The sequence below is a fragment of the Micrasema longulum genome, unplaced genomic scaffold, assembly GCF_059751315.1.
Source record: "Micrasema longulum isolate JH-2025_06_02 unplaced genomic scaffold, ASM5975131v1 h1tg000842l, whole genome shotgun sequence".
Taxonomy (NCBI): domain Eukaryota; kingdom Metazoa; phylum Arthropoda; class Insecta; order Trichoptera; family Brachycentridae; genus Micrasema; species Micrasema longulum.
Window position 1 is genome coordinate 256,688 of NW_028278034.1, and position 19,585 is coordinate 276,272.

General features: G+C 31.3%; 1 protein-coding gene across 3 annotated transcripts in view; it reads left to right on the forward strand.

The window, feature by feature from the left end:
• The first annotated feature begins 1,059 nt into the window (after positions 1-1,059).
• Gpat4 (Glycerol-3-phosphate acyltransferase 4) overlaps positions 1,060-19,585 on the forward strand; it is a 48,718-nt gene continuing 30,192 nt past the window's right edge. For 2 of the 3 annotated variants that reach the window (XM_088231029.1, XM_088231030.1), the window contains exons 1-2: positions 1,060-1,221; positions 12,217-12,310. In XM_088231029.1, the coding sequence (XP_088087155.1) occupies positions 1,069-1,221; positions 12,217-12,310 (247 nt within the window). In that variant the 5' untranslated portion in view covers positions 1,060-1,068. The remainder of the gene's footprint in view (positions 1,222-12,216; positions 12,311-19,585) is intronic. The other variant, XM_088231031.1, reaches the window with a different exon arrangement.

Here is a 19,585-nt window from a genome sequence, read left to right on the forward strand (position 1 = left end):
AATGAACGGTAACGTGAGACGAGGACGACCGAGGAAGACGTGGCACGATCAGATAAACCAAAATCTTATGTCTGGTCATGTCAAAAGCGGGCAGAACCGAAGGGCATGTATGACAAGATGTATGATCGGCGCATCTTTGATCAATTTTAATATAGAATCACTACAAAAAAGGCGCCTTAGATATGATTTAATTTTTCTTTTCAAAATTCTCAATAACATAGTTGATTCGCCGTATCTTTTACAAAATATTGGTTTCCATTGTCCTCTTCGCTATACTAGATTAAATTCCCTTTTTTATGTACCAACTTGTAAAAACAATTATACCTCGAATTCATTCACTAGACGTACCTGTAGAAATTATAACGGACTCAGTATTGATGTAGACATTTTTAACTGCACGTTGCATTTGTACAGAAAATTTCTTCATGGGGTCGATTATTTGGGATAGTTGCTGAATGTACATCTTGAGTGGTTTATGCTATGTATATGTGCCGCATGTAATGTATATGTTTGTGTATGTTTTATATGTGCGTTCATGTGTGTGCGTGGATGGCTCGGAGTGTACATTCGGTATTTTTATTTATTACCTCCATGGAAAACGCAAATGTCAACAATTATCCTTTTCTCACTTAAAATTCTTATTTATTTTTTGTCACATTTAATGTTTATATCTTTTTAATTTATGAAAACTTAATTGGTCTTTTTATGTTAAAAATTTGTTGTTTTTAGTACTTATTTTGTATGACTGTATGTTTTCTAAATAAAATAAATAAATAAATAAATAAATGAATGTGGAAGAAGCTAAGAATATATGCCAGGATAGACGCGTTTGGCGGTCCAGTAGTAGTAGTAGTAGTAGTAATTTTAGAGAAACTTGGCAGTAGAATAAAATGCTCTAATTTTTACCACGTGCACGTGGTAAAAATTAGCGCATTCTCCCAAGAAAACAATTTTTGTACCCAATTTCCCGTAGCGCTGAACTTCCTCACTGATAAAATAATCGAATAGATTAGATTCGAATGATTAATCGCCGACGCCCATCTCTACTGATAACGAATTAGTTTCATAATGGCGGTCGTGTCGACGGTTGCGTCCGTCATATGGTCACTGTTCTTTACTCCGTTTTTATTGTTTATACTCTGTGTAATATTCCTGGCCTCCATCGGCAAGTCGCTGGGCGTCCGGAGACTGTACGTGAACATATTGCTGAAGCTGTTCGAGGTGAGTCCTTCCACGACAGCCGCATTTTATTTCAAAAGTCGCTCGCAACTGTCAGGCTGAGTCACTACTTCACTTGACTTAAAGCGAGATAAAAGCGTTCAAAGTTTTCACCTGCCGCAAATCCCCGGCATTTAAAACGTCAATCTATTTGAATCTGAGATAAACGGAAGATTATGCTTTAAATTATCCACGCTACGCCGTATTTTATTGGATTTTTTTTGAGGTTAAGTAGCGGTGTCACGAAATAAATATGCGTAGTATTTATTTATTTATTCAACACTTTACATACATATACAATATATATACATATAAGGACGGGATATTGCCTTAAGGCAATTTCTTCCTACCTACCCAAACCGTTCAGTTTGAGAAAATTACAAGTACATGGACGTATTGAATCTTACAATTTTATACAAAAATTAAAAACAAAGAATAACAAAATAAAAATATATTAAAAAAATAACGCTATACTTTGAAGAGAGGAGAGGGGATGGGAAGGAAAGAAGAAGGATAAAGGAACAATTTAAATATTTAGATAGTGACATTTTAATCTGACCTCTAACATTAGTGGGAGGATTATTCCACAATCGAGCGGCTACTACTGCGAAACAAGAGGCAAGAAAATTAGAGCGATGACAGGATATTAAAAGGGTTCTCTCGTTACTAGAACGAAGAGATAGTCCGTGTTGTGAAAGAGGTTGGATGAGCTCTCCCTGATAAACAGGCCAAGTGGGATATTGTGAAGAAGTGATAGAATGTGAATGTTTCTTCTAAGCCTGATGCTGGGCCAGTGTAGTTGCGTGCAATACTCGGTTATGTGGTCAAATTTGCAAAGATTAAAGATGTAACGAATACAAATATTCTGCAGTCGTTCTAACTTATCAAGTAATTCAGAGTTAGCATCTGGATAACATGCATCCGCATAGTCGAGGAGTGGAAGAAGTAAGCTCTGGACTAATGTTTGCTTAACATTAATTGGTAAGAAATTCTGTAATCTTTTAAGTGAGTGCAAACTGCTATAAAGTTTACGACTAACTTCGTTAACCTGATCATACACGTTAACCTGATAATACCTAAGTTTTTTACTGTAGTCATAAATGGAATATCTGTATCATCTATTTGGTTAGCGAAGTTAGTCGTAAACTCTATAGCAGTTTGCACTCACTTAAAAGATGAAAGAATTTATTGTCAATTAATGTTAAGCAAACATTAGTTCGGAGCTTACTTCTTCCACTCCTTGACGTATGTTATCCAGATGCTAACTCTGAATATCTTGATAAGTTAGAACGATAGCAGAATATTGGTACTCGTTATATCTTTGATCTTCGCAAATTTGACCACATAACCGAGTACCGCACGCAACTACACTGGCCCAGCATCAGGCATAGAAGAAACATTCACATTCTATCACTTCTTCACAATATCCCACATGGCCTGTTTATCTGAGAGAGCTCATCCAACCTCTTTCACAACACGGACTATCTCTTCGTTCTAGTGACGAGAGAACCCTTTTAATACCCTGTTATCGCTCTAATTTTCTTGCCTCCTCTTTCACAGTAGTAGCCGTAGCCGCTCGATTATGAAATAATCTACCTACTAATGTTAGAGATTCCCCTTCTTTATTTACATTTAAGTCAAGATTAAAATGTCACTATCTAAATATTTAAATTGTTCCCTTATCCTTCTTCTTTCCTTCCCATCCCCTCTCCTCTCTTCATAGTATTGTGTTAATTTTTTAAATATATTTTTATTTTGTGAATCTTTGTTTTTAATTTTTGTATAAAATTGTAAGATTCAATATGTCCATGTATTTATAATTTTCTCAAACTGAACGGTTTGGGTACGTAGGAAGAAATTGCCTTAAGGCAATATGCCTGCCCTTATATGTATATATGTATATTGTACGTGTATATAAAGTGTCAAATAAAATAAAGCCTTTAGAATCATTTTGAAAAAAAACAGATACACGAGGGTAAAGTCGATGGTAAATGAAATGAAATTATTAACATATAAACAAAGAATATTTTACAATACAATGATATTTGTTCATAAAATTATAAACTCTAATAAAAAAACTGAATTTTGGAAAAAAATTGATCGGAACCAGCGTGAACACGATCACAATACTAGAGAAAAGAACAAAATTAGACTTCCATTTAGGAAAAAGGCAAAGTCACAAAATTCCATTTTATTTAAAGCAATTAAAAAGTATTACGAAATGGAAAAAAATATTTATGAAGAAAAAAACATATCAAAATTTAAAATAATGGTCAAGACATATGTGATAAACAATTTATAAATTAAATATATTTTCAATGTTATTATTAGAACACACATAACAATATGTATGATATGTGTGCCCTACTTTAAGATTTAAATAAAAAAATAAAAAAAAATATTAATAGTCAAAATAGTAAACAAAAATCCCACAAAGGCACAGCCTGTTCGTGGGTATACAAGAAAATGTTAATGAATTTTTGCATCTACAATAAATAGACAAGTTATAATATTTGTGTGTAAAATAAGAGAAAAAAAAATGTTTTGTAAAAGATTTTAAGGTACTTTTTTATTTTATAGTAATTAAACAAGGAAATAAAAAAATGAGGAGATCCAGCCAGTCTGCAAGCATTTGGACATAATCAAACATTGTTAGATCTGAATGGGTCAAGAGTTTAATCTTATATAGAAGTTATGTAAATGAGAATTGTTCATAGTATTTTTAGTTCAAGATCTGTGGGTCAGTGCTAACCACTGCAATTCTTTACATACCTGTGTAGAGTTTCACGGTCGCCGCCATCGGTAGCTCACCCGTAGCTCAATCACAAATAACTATCGACGTGCTTGAACACATGCCGAGCATTTGAGCGATCACAATGAACGATGATGAACATCAGAGTGGGCGGATGATGTATGAGGTTTTTTATTTTTTAAGACATCAAAGTGAAAGGGGTCTAAAAAGTTGCATTTTGGATCACATCAAACGTATAAATTATTTAAAATAACATTCCATACTACTTTTGGCCTTCAACCGACGTTTGAAGTTCATCACTGTCTGAACATTTTGTTAATTATCTATATTGATAAAATTATTTTGTGTTAGTAAAAAAATAACTTTAAATTTATTTCAACAGAGAGGGAAAAAGTTTTCGAGAAGGGAATATGGAAGTCTAGGCATTTACAGGGCTTATGACCTGTCATTGGCTGGTTTAAGTGGCCACTTTACACGCTGTGTAACATTCACCATTCTGCCCATGTTTGAACATCCACATTTCCTCAACTCTTCCATCTGTTGACTTTTGTGAAGTAAAAGAGCTGAAACCTTTATCACGCGGGTGAGATTCATCCGGCTGAACCAAATCACCTACTAGGCAACGCCTGGAAACAATTTTCCAATTTTTATACTTCTTTAAATGCCTAGACTTCCATATTCCCTTCTCGAAAACTTTTTCCCTCTCTGTTGAAATAAATTTAAATATGAACAACTCCCTAGGGATGAAATCCAGCCAGTCTGCAAGCATTTGGACGTAATCAAACATTGTTGAATTACTACCTGGTAAAAGAAGAAGTATAAAAATTGGAAAATTGTTTCCAGGCGTTGCCTAGTAGGTGATTTGGTTCAGCCGGATGAATCTCACCCACGTGATAAAGGTTTCAGCTCCTTTACTTCACAAAAGTTAACAGATGGAAGAGTTGAGGAAATGTGGATGTTCAAACATGGGCAGAATGGTGAATGTTACACAGTGTGTAAAGTGACCACTTAAACCAGCCAATGACAGGTCATAAGCCCTGTAAATGCCTAGACTTCCATACTCCCTTCTCGAAAACTTTTTCCCTCTCTGTTGAAATAAATTTAAATATGAACAACTCCCTAGGGATGAAATCCAGCCAGTCTGCAAGCATTTGGACATAATCAAACATTGAAGAAATAACTTGATCACATTACAAATTCGAACGCGCTTTAAAACTACCGAAATGGAAAAAGTTTACACTCCGCGGAACTAATTCCGTCGAGCGCCTGGCTCGATAATATTGACGAAAACAATGGCGTATTAAATCAATGCTACCCATTTATTACAAAACAAAGTGCAACTCACGCCCTTAGATGCTTATTTAATAAGATTTAATGCACATTAAAACATTTAATTCGACTGATTTTCTTACTTAAATACGAAATGACAGCTGGTTAACTCCAAAAAATGGACCTCTTCGAAAACTTCAAGCTCTGGTTGAGGGCTAAAAGTAGTATCGAATATTTTTTTGAATATTTAAAAAAACTAGTGGTGGGGAAGTACTGAGCACTGATCATGTACCAATCAAATCGATTTTATCAGTTTTTCCATGCAAACATGAAACTCTGTTTCCGAAAATTGATATAAAAACGCAAGAATAGGCCTATTATAGTGTGTTTAAGACAATTATTTACCAAAAATAAGACATTGAAACTTTTTTTTATGAACAACATCGAATGAATTATTTTTTCATTCGATCGATTTACATTGATCAAGTTGTCCGATCTCTAACATTTTAGCATAATGATGTAACTTTGTAAGAACGTCATTAATAATTGGTTTATTTTAGTTTTAAAGCTGATTTTATATAATTATGTTGATTTATATGTCAAGCGTTGTATTTTTTTATTTTATTTTATTTTATTTATTGGGGATATCACAGTAATACATTTAACAAAAATACAACAAATAAAATATACAGAGAATAAAACCAATGACAGATATCCACAGAAATACATTAAATACACGTACAATACATACTAGTGTGTTTGTGTGAGTGTAAGTAAGTGAGAGGGTGGGTGTTATATTGGAATGAGGGTGGACATGTGTGTAAATATTGCACAAGTGTCGAGTGTCGAAAATATAAATATATTAAGAATTAGGGATAAAATATAATAAAATAAGACTTTATTATTGAAACTAAGTATAAGAAAAAAAGTATGTTTTAAGACGCGCATTTTAAATGTTATTTTTTTACAAGCAAATGGATCAATAAGGGGAAAGTTCAAATTATATTCACTAACAAAACGTATAAGTGGAGGGTTCTGGGCATAGTTCGTACGAACTGCTGGCAGATGAAATAGAGAGCTCGACGTGTGACGGGTGCGGTAGCCGGGGACATTTAATGATAACTCCGACAAAAGAGCCGGACTATCAAGGCGTCTACTAAGTATGTCATGAAGCACCCCCATGTCCAAAAGGCAACTTTTTAGACCCCTTTCATTTCAAAATTCGGAAAAAAAATTATCGCCCCACCCTAATGACCATGCTTCAGTTATCGCCGTCAACGCGTGTGTAACCTCTAAGTCAACGCTCGTGTCGGTTTGTTTTTTTGTTTTCCTCGTAAATAAATACAGTTCACTGGCGAAAAATCGGCGTTTACTATGAAAAATAATACAATACAGGGTGTTCTTTAAACCCCGTCACATCCGAAACCACGATGATCAGCATGGCCGAGAAGACATATTAGCATATTTAAAAAAAAAAAATAGAACAATTTTTTTTTTTTAATGTATTTAAAAAAAAATAGTTGTTAGGGGAGAAGTGATGGGAGCGCGGCGCAGTATCAGACTCGCCCTTCCCCCTCCTCGTTTCCCCCCTGCAGAAGTAAGCAACCATTTGCTTTTTTTTATATATATATTTTTTTTAAATATTCGTTTTAAAAAATTATTTTAATTTGCCAATATGTCTTGGTCATGCTGATCATCGTGGTTTCGGATGTGAAAGGGTTTAATGAACACCCTGTATATTGCATTTGCAAAATAGTAAGGAGTATCTAATACAAAAAAGTGAAAAATTAATCACAATTACTATGGCGACTGCTTTTCTTGACATTTGGCTCGCCAACCGCCGGCTAAATGCAATAAATAGCGTGATAAATAATAAATAAAAATATCAGTTTTGGAATGTTTTCCATATTTACACCGCTGAAATTCAAATATGTGATTGCGCAGCAGGATTATACGTCGCGAAACGTAAATATCTCGACATTTAATATTAGGTGTTCACGGATGTTCCATTGTGATCGCGAATACGATAAACAACCATGGTGAGAAATTGTTAGCACGTCGATAGTTATTTGTGATTGAGCTACTGGCTGAATCTACACAACACTCAGTTTGCCCTGAAGATGGCTCCTGCAATGGTAGCCGAAATTAGCGTAATGAAGTAGCGGTAATTTTAGATTTTAAAAAAGCTTTCGATACGGTACATGTTGAGACCATAATGAGAAAATTAAATTACATTGCAGTAAATTTCATAAATATAAACCACCAAAATCATACTTAACCTTTCCCTTACTGTCCTAAAAACATCCGCGCACTACGGTGCTGTGTAGTCACTGCACATGAAAAAAATGAAATATTTTAAATGGTAAAAGTGTAATATTCATCGGCAATTGCTTCAATTATTTACAAAAAATGAGTCATTTATACTTTTTTCGTGAACAACATTTTTAAAATTTTAAAAAATATTTTTTATTCATAAATTTAATAAAAAGTACAAGTTTTTGTAAAATTCTAAACATAACTACTTTTACACATCTAGTAAATGCTATCACTGTAACTCTCCAAAAATAGAGACTAACTCTTGTGCTTGGAGAGTGACTTGCACTGTTTTAGTTGTTTATTTATAAGAGTTTATATAATTTTAATACGAGTACATGAAAAGAAAAATAAAAACATAGGATATATAAATAATAAACATAAAACAATAATACATTCATACTAATTAAAATTTAGTGTTGTTTTTACACGAGTTCAAAAAATTTCTTTAGATTAACTTTAAATTTATTTATCGACATATTCTTTTTAATAGTTTTTAGTTCATTAGGAAGATTATTATAATTTTTTACACCTTCGAAGACTAAGCCATTTTGACGATGACGTGTATGGAATTTAGGAATTTTGATATTATGTTGGTACTCGAATCTGAGTGACTTATTCATTTCAAATTCTTTTATTTTTTCTTTTTTATATATACTCTGTTTCCGAAAATTGATATACAAAACGCAAAAACCAGCCTATCATAGTGTGTTTAACACAATTATTCATAAAAAATAAGACATTTATACTTTTTTCATGAACAACATCAAATGAATCATTTTGTTATTCGATCAATTTACATTGATCAATTTTTCCCATCTCTAACGTTTTTGCAGAATGATGTAACCTTGTAAGAACGTCGTTAATAATTAGGTTTATTTGATATACAAAACGCAAAAACAAGCCTATCATAGTGTGTTTAACACAATTATTCATAAAAAATAAGACATTTATACTTTTTTCATGAACAACATCAAATGAATCATTTTGTTATTCGATCAATTTACATTGATCAATTTTTCCCATCTCTAACGTTTTTGCAGAATGATGTAACCTTGTAAGAACGTCGTTAATAATTAGGTTTATTTGATATACAAAACGCAAAAACAAGCCTATCATAGTGTGTTTAACACAATTATTCATAAAAAATAAGACATTTATACTTTTTTCATGAACAACATCAAATGAATCATTTTGTTATTCGATCAATTTACATTGATCAATTTTTCCCATCTCTAACGTTTTTGCAGAATGATGTAACCTTGTAAGAACGTCGTTAATAATTAGGTTTATTTGATATACAAAACGCAAAAACAAGCCTATCATAGTGTGTTTAACACAATTATTCATAAAAAATAAGACATTTATACTTTTTTCATGAACAACATCAAATGAATCATTTTGTTATTCGATCAATTTACATTGATCAATTTTTCCCATCTCTAACGTTTTTGCAGAATGATGTAACCTTGTAAGAACGTCGTTAATAATTAGGTTTATTTGATATACAAAACGCAAAAACAAGCCTATCATAGTGTGTTTAACACAATTATTCATAAAAAATAAGACATTTATACTTTTTTCATGAACAACATCAAATGAATCATTTTGTTATTCGATCAATTTACATTGATCAATTTTTCCCATCTCTAACGTTTTTGCAGAATGATGTAACCTTGTAAGAACGTCGTTAATAATTAGGTTTATTTGATATACAAAACGCAAAAACAAGCCTATCATAGTGTGTTTAACACAATTATTCATAAAAAATAAGACATTTATACTTTTTTCATGGACAACATCAAATGAATCATTTTGTTATTCGATCAATTTACATTGATCAATTTGTCCCATCTCTAACGTTTTTGCAAAATGATGTAACCTTGTAAGAACGTCGTTAATAATTAGGTTTATTTGATATACAAAACGCAAAAACAAGCCTATCATAGTGTGTTTAACACAATTATTCATAAAAAATAAGACATTTATACTTTTTTCATGGACAACATCAAATGAATCATTTTGTTATTCGATCAATTTACATTGATCAATTTTTCCCATCTCTAACGTTTTTGCAGAATGATGTAACCTTGTAAGAACGTCGTTAATAATTAGGTTTATTTGATATACAAAACGCAAAAACAAGCCTATCATAGTGTGTTTAACACAATTATTCATAAAAAATAAGACATTTATACTTTTTTCATGAACAACATCAAATGAATCATTTTGTTATTCGATCAATTTACATTGATCAATTTTTCCCATCTCTAACGTTTTTGCAAAATGATGTAACCTTGTAAGAACGTCGTTAATAATTAGGTTTATTTGATATACAAAACGCAAAAACAAGCCTATCATAGTGTGTTTAACACAATTATTCATAAAAAATAAGACATTTATACTTTTTTCATGAACAACATCAAATGAATCATTTTGTTATTCGATCAATTTACATTGATCAATTTTTCCCATCTCTAACGTTTTTGCAGAATGATGTAACCTTGTAAGAACGTCGTTAATAATTAGGTTTATTTGATATACAAAACGCAAAAACAAGCCTATCATAGTGTGTTTAACACAATTATTCATAAAAAATAAGACATTTATACTTTTTTCATGAACAACATCAAATGAATCATTTTGTTATTCGATCAATTTACATTGATCAATTTTTCCCATCTCTAACGTTTTTGCAGAATGATGTAACCTTGTAAGAACGTCGTTAATAATTAGGTTTATTTGATATACAAAACGCAAAAACAAGCCTATCATAGTGTGTTTAACACAATTATTCATAAAAAATAAGACATTTATACTTTTTTCATGGACAACATCAAATGAATCATTTTGTTATTCGATCAATTTACATTGATCAATTTTTCCCATCTCTAACGTTTTTGCAGAATGATGTAACCTTGTAAGAACGTCGTTAATAATTAGGTTTATTTGATATACAAAACGCAAAAACAAGCCTATCATAGTGTGTTTAACACAATTATTCATAAAAAATAAGACATTTATACTTTTTTCATGAACAACATCAAATGAATCATTTTGTTATTCGATCAATTTACATTGATCAATTTTTCCCATCTCTAACGTTTTTGCAGAATGATGTAACCTTGTAAGAACGTCGTTAATAATTAGGTTTATTTGATATACAAAACGCAAAAACAAGCCTATCATAGTGTGTTTAACACAATTATTCATAAAAAATAAGACATTTATACTTTTTTCATGGACAACATCAAATGAATCATTTTGTTATTCGATCAATTTACATTGATCAATTTGTCCCATCTCTAACGTTTTTGCAAAATGATGTAACCTTGTAAGAACGTCGTTAATAATTAGGTTTATTTTTGTTTTTTTTTTAGTTTTAAAGCTGATTTTATATATTAATATTGATTTATGTGTCAAGCATTGTGTGGCAACACTAAAGACGTCACACGCGACGTGGCGCGCCAGGTCCGAGCGACGGACAGGACGAGAAGCGTTTTGGTTGTGTTCGGTGACACACGTTCTTTAGACAAAAACTTGATTTAATTTTAATTGTTACGATTTCATAATTTTTCTTGACTGCTTTATTTTAACTAACTAACTAACTAACCATCACGCCATTTCCCCGAAGGGGTAGGCAGAGAGGATAGAACGCCACACCACTCTGTCCTGGCACACTTCCTTTGCTTCCTTCACATTCATACATCTTCTCATGCACGCACGTCGATTATTCCGACTTTTCACATGACCACTTTCAAGAATTTGTTGTACTTGATCGTGCCATGTCTTTCTCGGCCTTCCTCGACTTCTACAACCAGACACATTCGCATCATAAATCTTTTTAGCCGTTCTTTCATCATTCATTCGCTCCACATGACCGAACCATCGCAAAAGACCTTTCTTAATTTTGTCGATAATGCTTAACTCAGCCTTGCATTCTGCTCTAATTTCGACATTAGGGCACCTATCATACATTGTTTTTCCGCACATTCGCCTGAGGGATCGCATTTCAACAGCATTCAGTCTACTTTCGTCCCTTTTTTTCCAACTCCATGCTTCGCTTCCATACATTAGGGTTGGTACCAGAACTCCATTAACATTTAAGAGAAGGTAATATAGAAGTCCAGGCATCTACAGGGCTTATGACCTGTCAATGGCTGGTTTAAGTGGCCACTTTACACTCTGTGAACATTCACCATTCTGCCTATATTTGAACATCTATATTCCTTCAATTCTTTCATCTGTTGATGTTGATGTTAACTCAAAATCTGATAATCTAACTCAAAATATCATTACAAACACGCCAGATACGAATGATTTTTCGTGTGTCAATATAAATAACTCCTTTCACGTTACTACAAATAATATCATTCTGATCGAGCTGTATTTTAAGGACTATAGCTACACATCACCGGGAAGGGGGAGTTAATTCAAATCAAAATATTCGATTGTATTCGATTACTAATAACGATCTGATGAAAATAATCTAGTGCATTTGATTAATTAATTCAATCGAATAAAAATAATTAACTATTCTGCCTGTGTTTAGATATGGGTTAGAAAAAGATTCTCTTATCTTAAATGTTACCGATGTCTGTTGAGACATGTTGATCTTGTAATGAAACGATTTTAATTCAATGTTTTTAATTTTTAATTTGCAGTATGGGCGTCAACATATTGAAGTGGCCAAGAAACTTAAAAGGGTGGAGTCTAACGATGATCAGGGAGGGGTGTGGGAAACCCAAGAAGCGGACGGTAAGTGCAATTTAAAAAAAAAATCGTTATTCAAGTGACTTGCTCTTCAAAGAATTCAGAGTACCGAATATTATTCAACGGTATATATTGAGAACGGTAGTGGTTATATATATAGTTGGATAATTTATATAGCGCCATTTTTGTGAAAATCACCTCAAGGGCGCTGTACAATTAATAAATATCCCAGTACGTCTAGCAGCTACAGAGCGCATGGACGGTTGGGATTCTAGTTCCTCGTTTTCAATTAAGATCAATAAAAAATTATAACAGATAGGAGCTAGATTACAGGACGTCTTGCAGCTACAGAGCGCATAGACAGTTAGAAATTTAGCCCCCATTTACACATTTTAAAAATTGGCAAATAAATTTAGTGTATTAATGATACTAAAAAAAAATATAAATAATATGAATAATAAAAAGGAGTAAGATTACAACACGTCTTGCAGCTACTAAGCGCATAGACGATTGGAATTCTAGACCCCATTTATAAAATTTAGGTATTTTTAAGTTGGTATATGAAAGCTAGATAAGCAATCATCGTGCAGCTACAAAGCGCATGGACGAGTGGAATTCTAGCAAAGTTAGAATGATATCAATAAATTTATAAAAAATAGAGCATAGTAGTAAGTTTGTCAAGTGTTCATGCCAAGAACTAAGCAATAAAAAACTAAATAAATAAAGCACTGTATCAACTCCATGGTCAACAAAGGGAGATAGATGTCCGAAGAGAATCTTTTGTAGACAGTAGGTAGATATCGTCACCATGTGGCCCACTGGCTGCTTGATAATTTCTGGAAACGCAGTGTGTAGACTGGGGGATTATGCCTATTGTTCCAACGACTCGGTGTCCATTTTGGTCCGTATTATTTCATTTTATGAGACGCAACATTCCTGTTCAATTCACATTTTTAAATGAATATTTTTTTGTATAAGTTAGTTATAGAAGTTTGATTTATCATTTTGTATGTTATTAGAAGGCAGATATTTGAAATTTTATGTATTTACACACATCAATAGAGACATTTACCCGAGCGTCAACCACAACCATAATACAAGATACTCTAATAGGGATCTGATACTAAGTGAAGGGGTCAACACTGTTCTGGCATCGAGACAACACTATTACGTAGGCAAAAGGGTCCATAACCTTTCGCCAGAATCGTGGAAAGACGGGAGTGTCGTCAAGTTGCGGAAACTCGCTCTTTCGTTACTTTGGTCGTAGGGAGTCAGAAAAGTTGATGCACGCCGCGGATTGGAGATTCTTACTGGATGTCGAAAATAAAATATGAAAATAAGGAATAATTTAAAAAAATATATTTATAGATGGCAACCATGAAGTTTCGCATAAATAAATTGTTTATGTTTTTATGAATGTAAATATGTGTATATATATGTGTATGGAAGCGAAGCATGGAGTTGGAAAAAAAGGGACGAAAGTAGACTGAATGCTGTTGAAATGCGATCCCTCAGGCGAATGTGCGGAAAAACAATGTATGATAGGTGCCCTAATGTCGAAATTAGAGCAGAATGCAAGGCTGAGTTAAGCATTATCGACAAAATTAAGAAAGGTCTTTTGCGATGGTTCGGTCATGTGGAGCGAATGAATGATGAAAGAACGGCTAAAAAGATTTATGATGCGAATGTGTCCGGTTGTAGAAGTCGAGGAAGGCCGAGAAAGACATGGCATGATCAAGTACAACAAATTCTTGAAAGTGGTCATGTGAAAAGTCGGAATAATCGACGTGCGTGCATGAGAAGATGTATGAATGTGAAGGAAGAAAAGGAAGTGTGCCAGGACATAGTGGTGTGGCGTTCTATCCTCTCTGCCTACCCCTCCGGGGAAATGGCGTGATGGTTAGTTAGTTAGTTAGTTATATGTATCAAAATGTGTATACGAATAAGTTTATATTTTATTTGTCTGCGCTCTCTATTAATTTGTTTACTATTATCATATATTGGAATGTAATTGCCTAGCTTGGAACGGGGTATGTACCCTTGTTAGCTGGGCAAAGCGAACGTAAAATTTTATTTTGATAAAGAGTGTAAATAAATAAATAAAAATAAATAAATTACATTTATTTATGTATTCTTACCAATACATCTTAATATATATAATTCCTCTGTACGTGTGGATGTCACTGAACTCCTAAACGGCTTAACCGATTTACGTGCGGTTTTCAGCGAAATGTAGATCTTTGCGCTGCGCAAAGTTAGAAGTATAAATCTTTTTTCATCGACCTACCAGGGTTGCATTTGACGAGAATGAACATACAATAAAAATTGAAGGATGTTGTTTTTTTTTATGTTAAAAAAAATAAATTTAATGTTCACAAACAACGTTTGCTTTTATGGATCACAATCAGATTATTTCCTCACATTCCTTTTAATGTCTTCCTATTTATTTATTTTTACAGGACTTTTGGTAATACTAAAATAATATCAACTGACATTCAATACGACTAACTGAAATTGAACATGTTAAATACTTAGGACTAACAATAGACAGACAATTGACATGGACAATTCATATCAACAATGTAATTAGCAAATTGGCAACTTTATCGAGTCTATTTTTTAAAATCAAAAACTTTGTTCCAATAAAGGAAAATTTTTTAATGTATGAAGCATATGTAAAAACTAAAATATGTTATATACAACTACTATGGGGAACAGGATATCAAAATGACATAAACAGACTACAAAGACAGCAAAATAAAATATTAAAGTTAGTATATGACCTTCCCTATCTAACAGCAACTAAAGAACTTTTTGAACAAACTAAACAATTAAACGTAACTGAACTCTTTAAACTAGAATCTTTAAAATTTATTCATAAATTAGCCACTGATGTAATTGTAGACGAAGAATTAAAACTTGAAAAAAATTGTAGTAAACATGAACACAATACGAGAATATCAGAAAAATATCATATACAATCTTTTAAAACGAGAAAAGGACAATCGAGACTTATAAACCATGGACTGAAATTATACAATAAACTACCAGACAAAACTAAACAAAAGACTCAGGCAACCTTTACAAAAGATGTTAAAAATATTATTATTAACAGTAGAATGTGAATTTTAAAAGTGAAATAATTTTGTTAAATGTATGTAACCCGTAAGGGTTTATCAATAAAATTTAAATAAAAAAAATAAATAAATAAAAAAATACATTTTTGAAAATCGCATTAATAATTAAACTGCACCCCTGTTGGTGAGAAGAGCCGAGTTTGACATTTGCAAAGAGAATTCTATATTTGAAAATGAATTATTTTATGTTTTGGAATTCAACCATAAACAAGTACTTACTTAAATTTAATATTTGAATACTAATTATTTTTAGTTTTGGAATCCAATCATAAACAAGTATCTAGGTGCGTACTTATCAATGAAAAGTCTTTTTCCAAGCTAATAGCAGGTAAGCCAACGTTCGGGCAGGACAACGTCTGTCGGGTCCGCTAGTTATTTATAAATATCTAATTTAGACTAAATACAATAATTATTGATATCAAACTTTCGATTGTGTTCATTTAACCTATGGACTAAAGTCCCTAAAATGTAACATGATTAGAATGACAGCTGTCAGAAAAAGTGACGACATAACTTTGTAGTAACGTCAAAGGACTTATTTATATTGATACACGAATTGTCATTTGTATCTGGCGTGTTAATTAATTTTTTTAATACAATGCTTGACATATAAATCAACATGAATGAATCAAATCAGCTTTAAAACTTAAAAAAAATGAAAATTAAACCTAATTATTAACTATGTTCTTACAAGGTTACATCATTTTGCAAAAACATTGGAGATGGGACAAATTGATCAATGTAAATTGATCGAATAACAAAATGATTCATTTGATGTTGTTCATGAAAAAAATATAAATGTCTTATTTTTTGTTAAATAATTGTGTTGAACACACTAAAATAGGCTTGTTTTTGCGTTTTGTATATCAAATAAACCTAATTATTAACGACGTTCTTACAAGGTTACGTCATTTAGCAAAAACGTTAGAGATGGGACAAATTGATCAATGTAAATTGATCGAATAAAAAAATAATTCATTTGATGTTGTTCATGAAAAAAATATAAATGTCTCATTTTTTGTTGAATAATTGTGTTGAACACACTAAAATAGGCTTGTTTTTGCGTTTTGTATATTAAATAAACCTAATTATCAACGACGTTCTTACAAGGTTACATCATTTAGCAAAAACGTTAGAGATGGGACAAATTGATCAATGTAAATTGATCGAATAAAAAAATAATTCATTTGATGTTGTTCATGAAAAAAATATAAATGTCTCATTTTTTGTTGAATAATTGTGTTGAACACACTAAAATAGGCTTGTTTTTGCGTTTTGTATATTAAATAAACCTAATTATCAACGACGTTCTTACAAGGTTACATCATTTTGCAAAAACGTTAGAGATGGGACAAATTGATCAATGTAAATTGATCGAATAACAAAATGATTCATTTGATGTTGTTCATGAAAAAAGTATAAATGTCTTATTTTTTATGAATAATTGTGTTAAACACACTATGATAGGCTTGTTTTTGCATTTTGTATATCAAATAAACCTAATTATTAACGACGTTCTTACAAGGTTACATCATTTTGCAAAAACATTGGAGATGGGACAAATTGATCAATGTAAATTGATCGAATAACAAAATGATTCATTTGATGTTGTTCATGAAAAAAATATAAATGTCTTATTTTTTGTTAAATAATTGTGTTGAACACACTAAAATAGGCTTGTTTTTGCGTTTTGTATATCAAATAAACCTAATTATTAACGACGTTCTTACAAGGTTACGTCATTTAGCAAAAACGTTAGAGATGGGACAAATTGATCAATGTAAATTGATCGAATAAAAAAATAATTCATTTGATGTTGTTCATGAAAAAAATATAAATGTCTCATTTTTTGTTGAATAATTGTGTTGAACACACTAAAATAGGCTTGTTTTTGCGTTTTGTATATTAAATAAACCTAATTATCAACGACGTTCTTACAAGGTTACATCATTTTGCAAAAACGTTAGAGATGTGACAAATTGATCAATGTAAATTGATCGAATAACAAAATAATTCATTTGATGTTGTTCATGAAAAAAGTATGAATGTCTCATTTTTTGGTGAATAATTGTGTTAAACACACTATAATAGGCTTGTTTTTGCGTTTTGTATATCAAATAAACCTAATTATTAACGACGTTCTTACAAGGTTACATCATTTTGCAAAAACGTTAAAGATGGGACAAATTGATCAATGTAAATTGATCGAATAACAAAATAATTCATTTGATGTTGTTCATGAAAAAAGTATGAATGTCTCATTTTTTGGTGAATAATTGTGTTAAACACACTATAATAGGCTTGTTTTTGCGTTTTGTATATCAAATAAACCATTTTGCAAAAACGTTAAAGATGGGACAAATTGATCAATGTAAATTGATCGAATAACAAAATAATTCATTTGATGTTGTTCATGAAAAAAGTATGAATGTCTCATTTTTTGGTGAATAATTGTGTTAAACACACTATAATAGGCTTGTTTTTGCGTTTTGTATATCAAATAAACCTAATTATTAACGACGTTCTTACAAGGTTACATCATTTTGCAAAAACGTTAAAGATGGGACAAATTGATCAATGTAAATTGATCGAATAAAAAAATAATTCATTTGATGTTGTTCATGAAAAAAGTATGAATGTCTCATTTTTTGGTGAATAATTGTGTTAAACACACTATAATAGGCTTGTTTTTGCGTTTTGTATATCAAATAAACCATTTTGCAAAAACGTTAAAGATGGGACAAATTGATCAATGTAAATTGATCGAATAACAAAATAATTCATTTGATGTTGTTCATGAAAAAAGTATGAATGTCTCATTTTTTGGTGAATAATTGTGTTAAACACACTATAATAGGCTTGTTTTTGCGTTTTGTATATCAAATAAACCTAATTATTAACGACGTTCTTACAAGGTTACATCATTTTGCAAAAACGTTAAAGATGGGACAAATTGATCAATGTAAATTGATCGAATAACAAAATAATTCATTTGATGTTGTTCATGAAAAAAGTATGAATGTCTCATTTTTTGGTGAATAATTGTGTTAAACACACTATAATAGGCTTGTTTTTGCGTTTTGTATATCAAATAAACCATTTTGCAAAAACGTTAAAGATGGGACAAATTGATCAATGTAAATTGATCGAATAACAAAATAATTCATTTGATGTTGTTCATGAAAAAAGTATGAATGTCTCATTTTTTGGTGAATAATTGTGTTAAACACACTATAATAGGCTTGTTTTTGCGTTTTGTATATCAAATAAACCTAATTATTAACGACGTTCTTACAAGGTTACATCATTTTGCAAAAACGTTAGAGATGTGACAAATTGATCAATGTAAATTGATCGAATAACAAAATAATTCATTTGATGTTGTTCATGAAAAAAGTATGAATGTCTCATTTTTTGGTGAATAATTGTGTTAAACACACTATAATAGGCTTGTTTTTGCGTTTTGTATATCAAATAAACCTAATTATTAACGACGTTCTTACAAGGTTACATCATTTTGCAAAAACGTTAAAGATGGGACAAATTGATCAATGTAAATTGATCGAATAACAAAATAATTCATTTGATGTTGTTCATGAAAAAAGTATGAATGTCTCATTTTTTGGTGAATAATTGTGTTAAACACACTATAATAGGCTTGTTTTTGCGTTTTGTATATCAAATAAACCATTTTGCAAAAACGTTAAAGATGGGACAAATTGATCAATGTAAATTGATCGAATAACAAAATAATTCATTTGATGTTGTTCATGAAAAAAGTATGAATGTCTCATTTTTTGGTGAATAATTGTGTTAAACACACTATAATAGGCTTGTTTTTGCGTTTTGTATATCAAATAAACCTAATTATTAACGACGTTCTTACAAGGTTACATCATTTTGCAAAAACGTTAGAGATGTGACAAATTGATCAATGTAAATTGATCGAATAACAAAATAATTCATTTGATGTTGTTCATGAAAAAAGTATGAATGTCTCATTTTTTGGTGAATAATTGTGTTAAACACACTATAATAGGCTTGTTTTTGCGTTTTGTATATCAAATAAACCTAATTATTAACGACGTTCTTACAAGGTTACATCATTTTGCAAAAACGTTAGAGATGTGACAAATTGATCAATGTAAATTGATCGAATAACAAAATGATTCATTTGATGTTG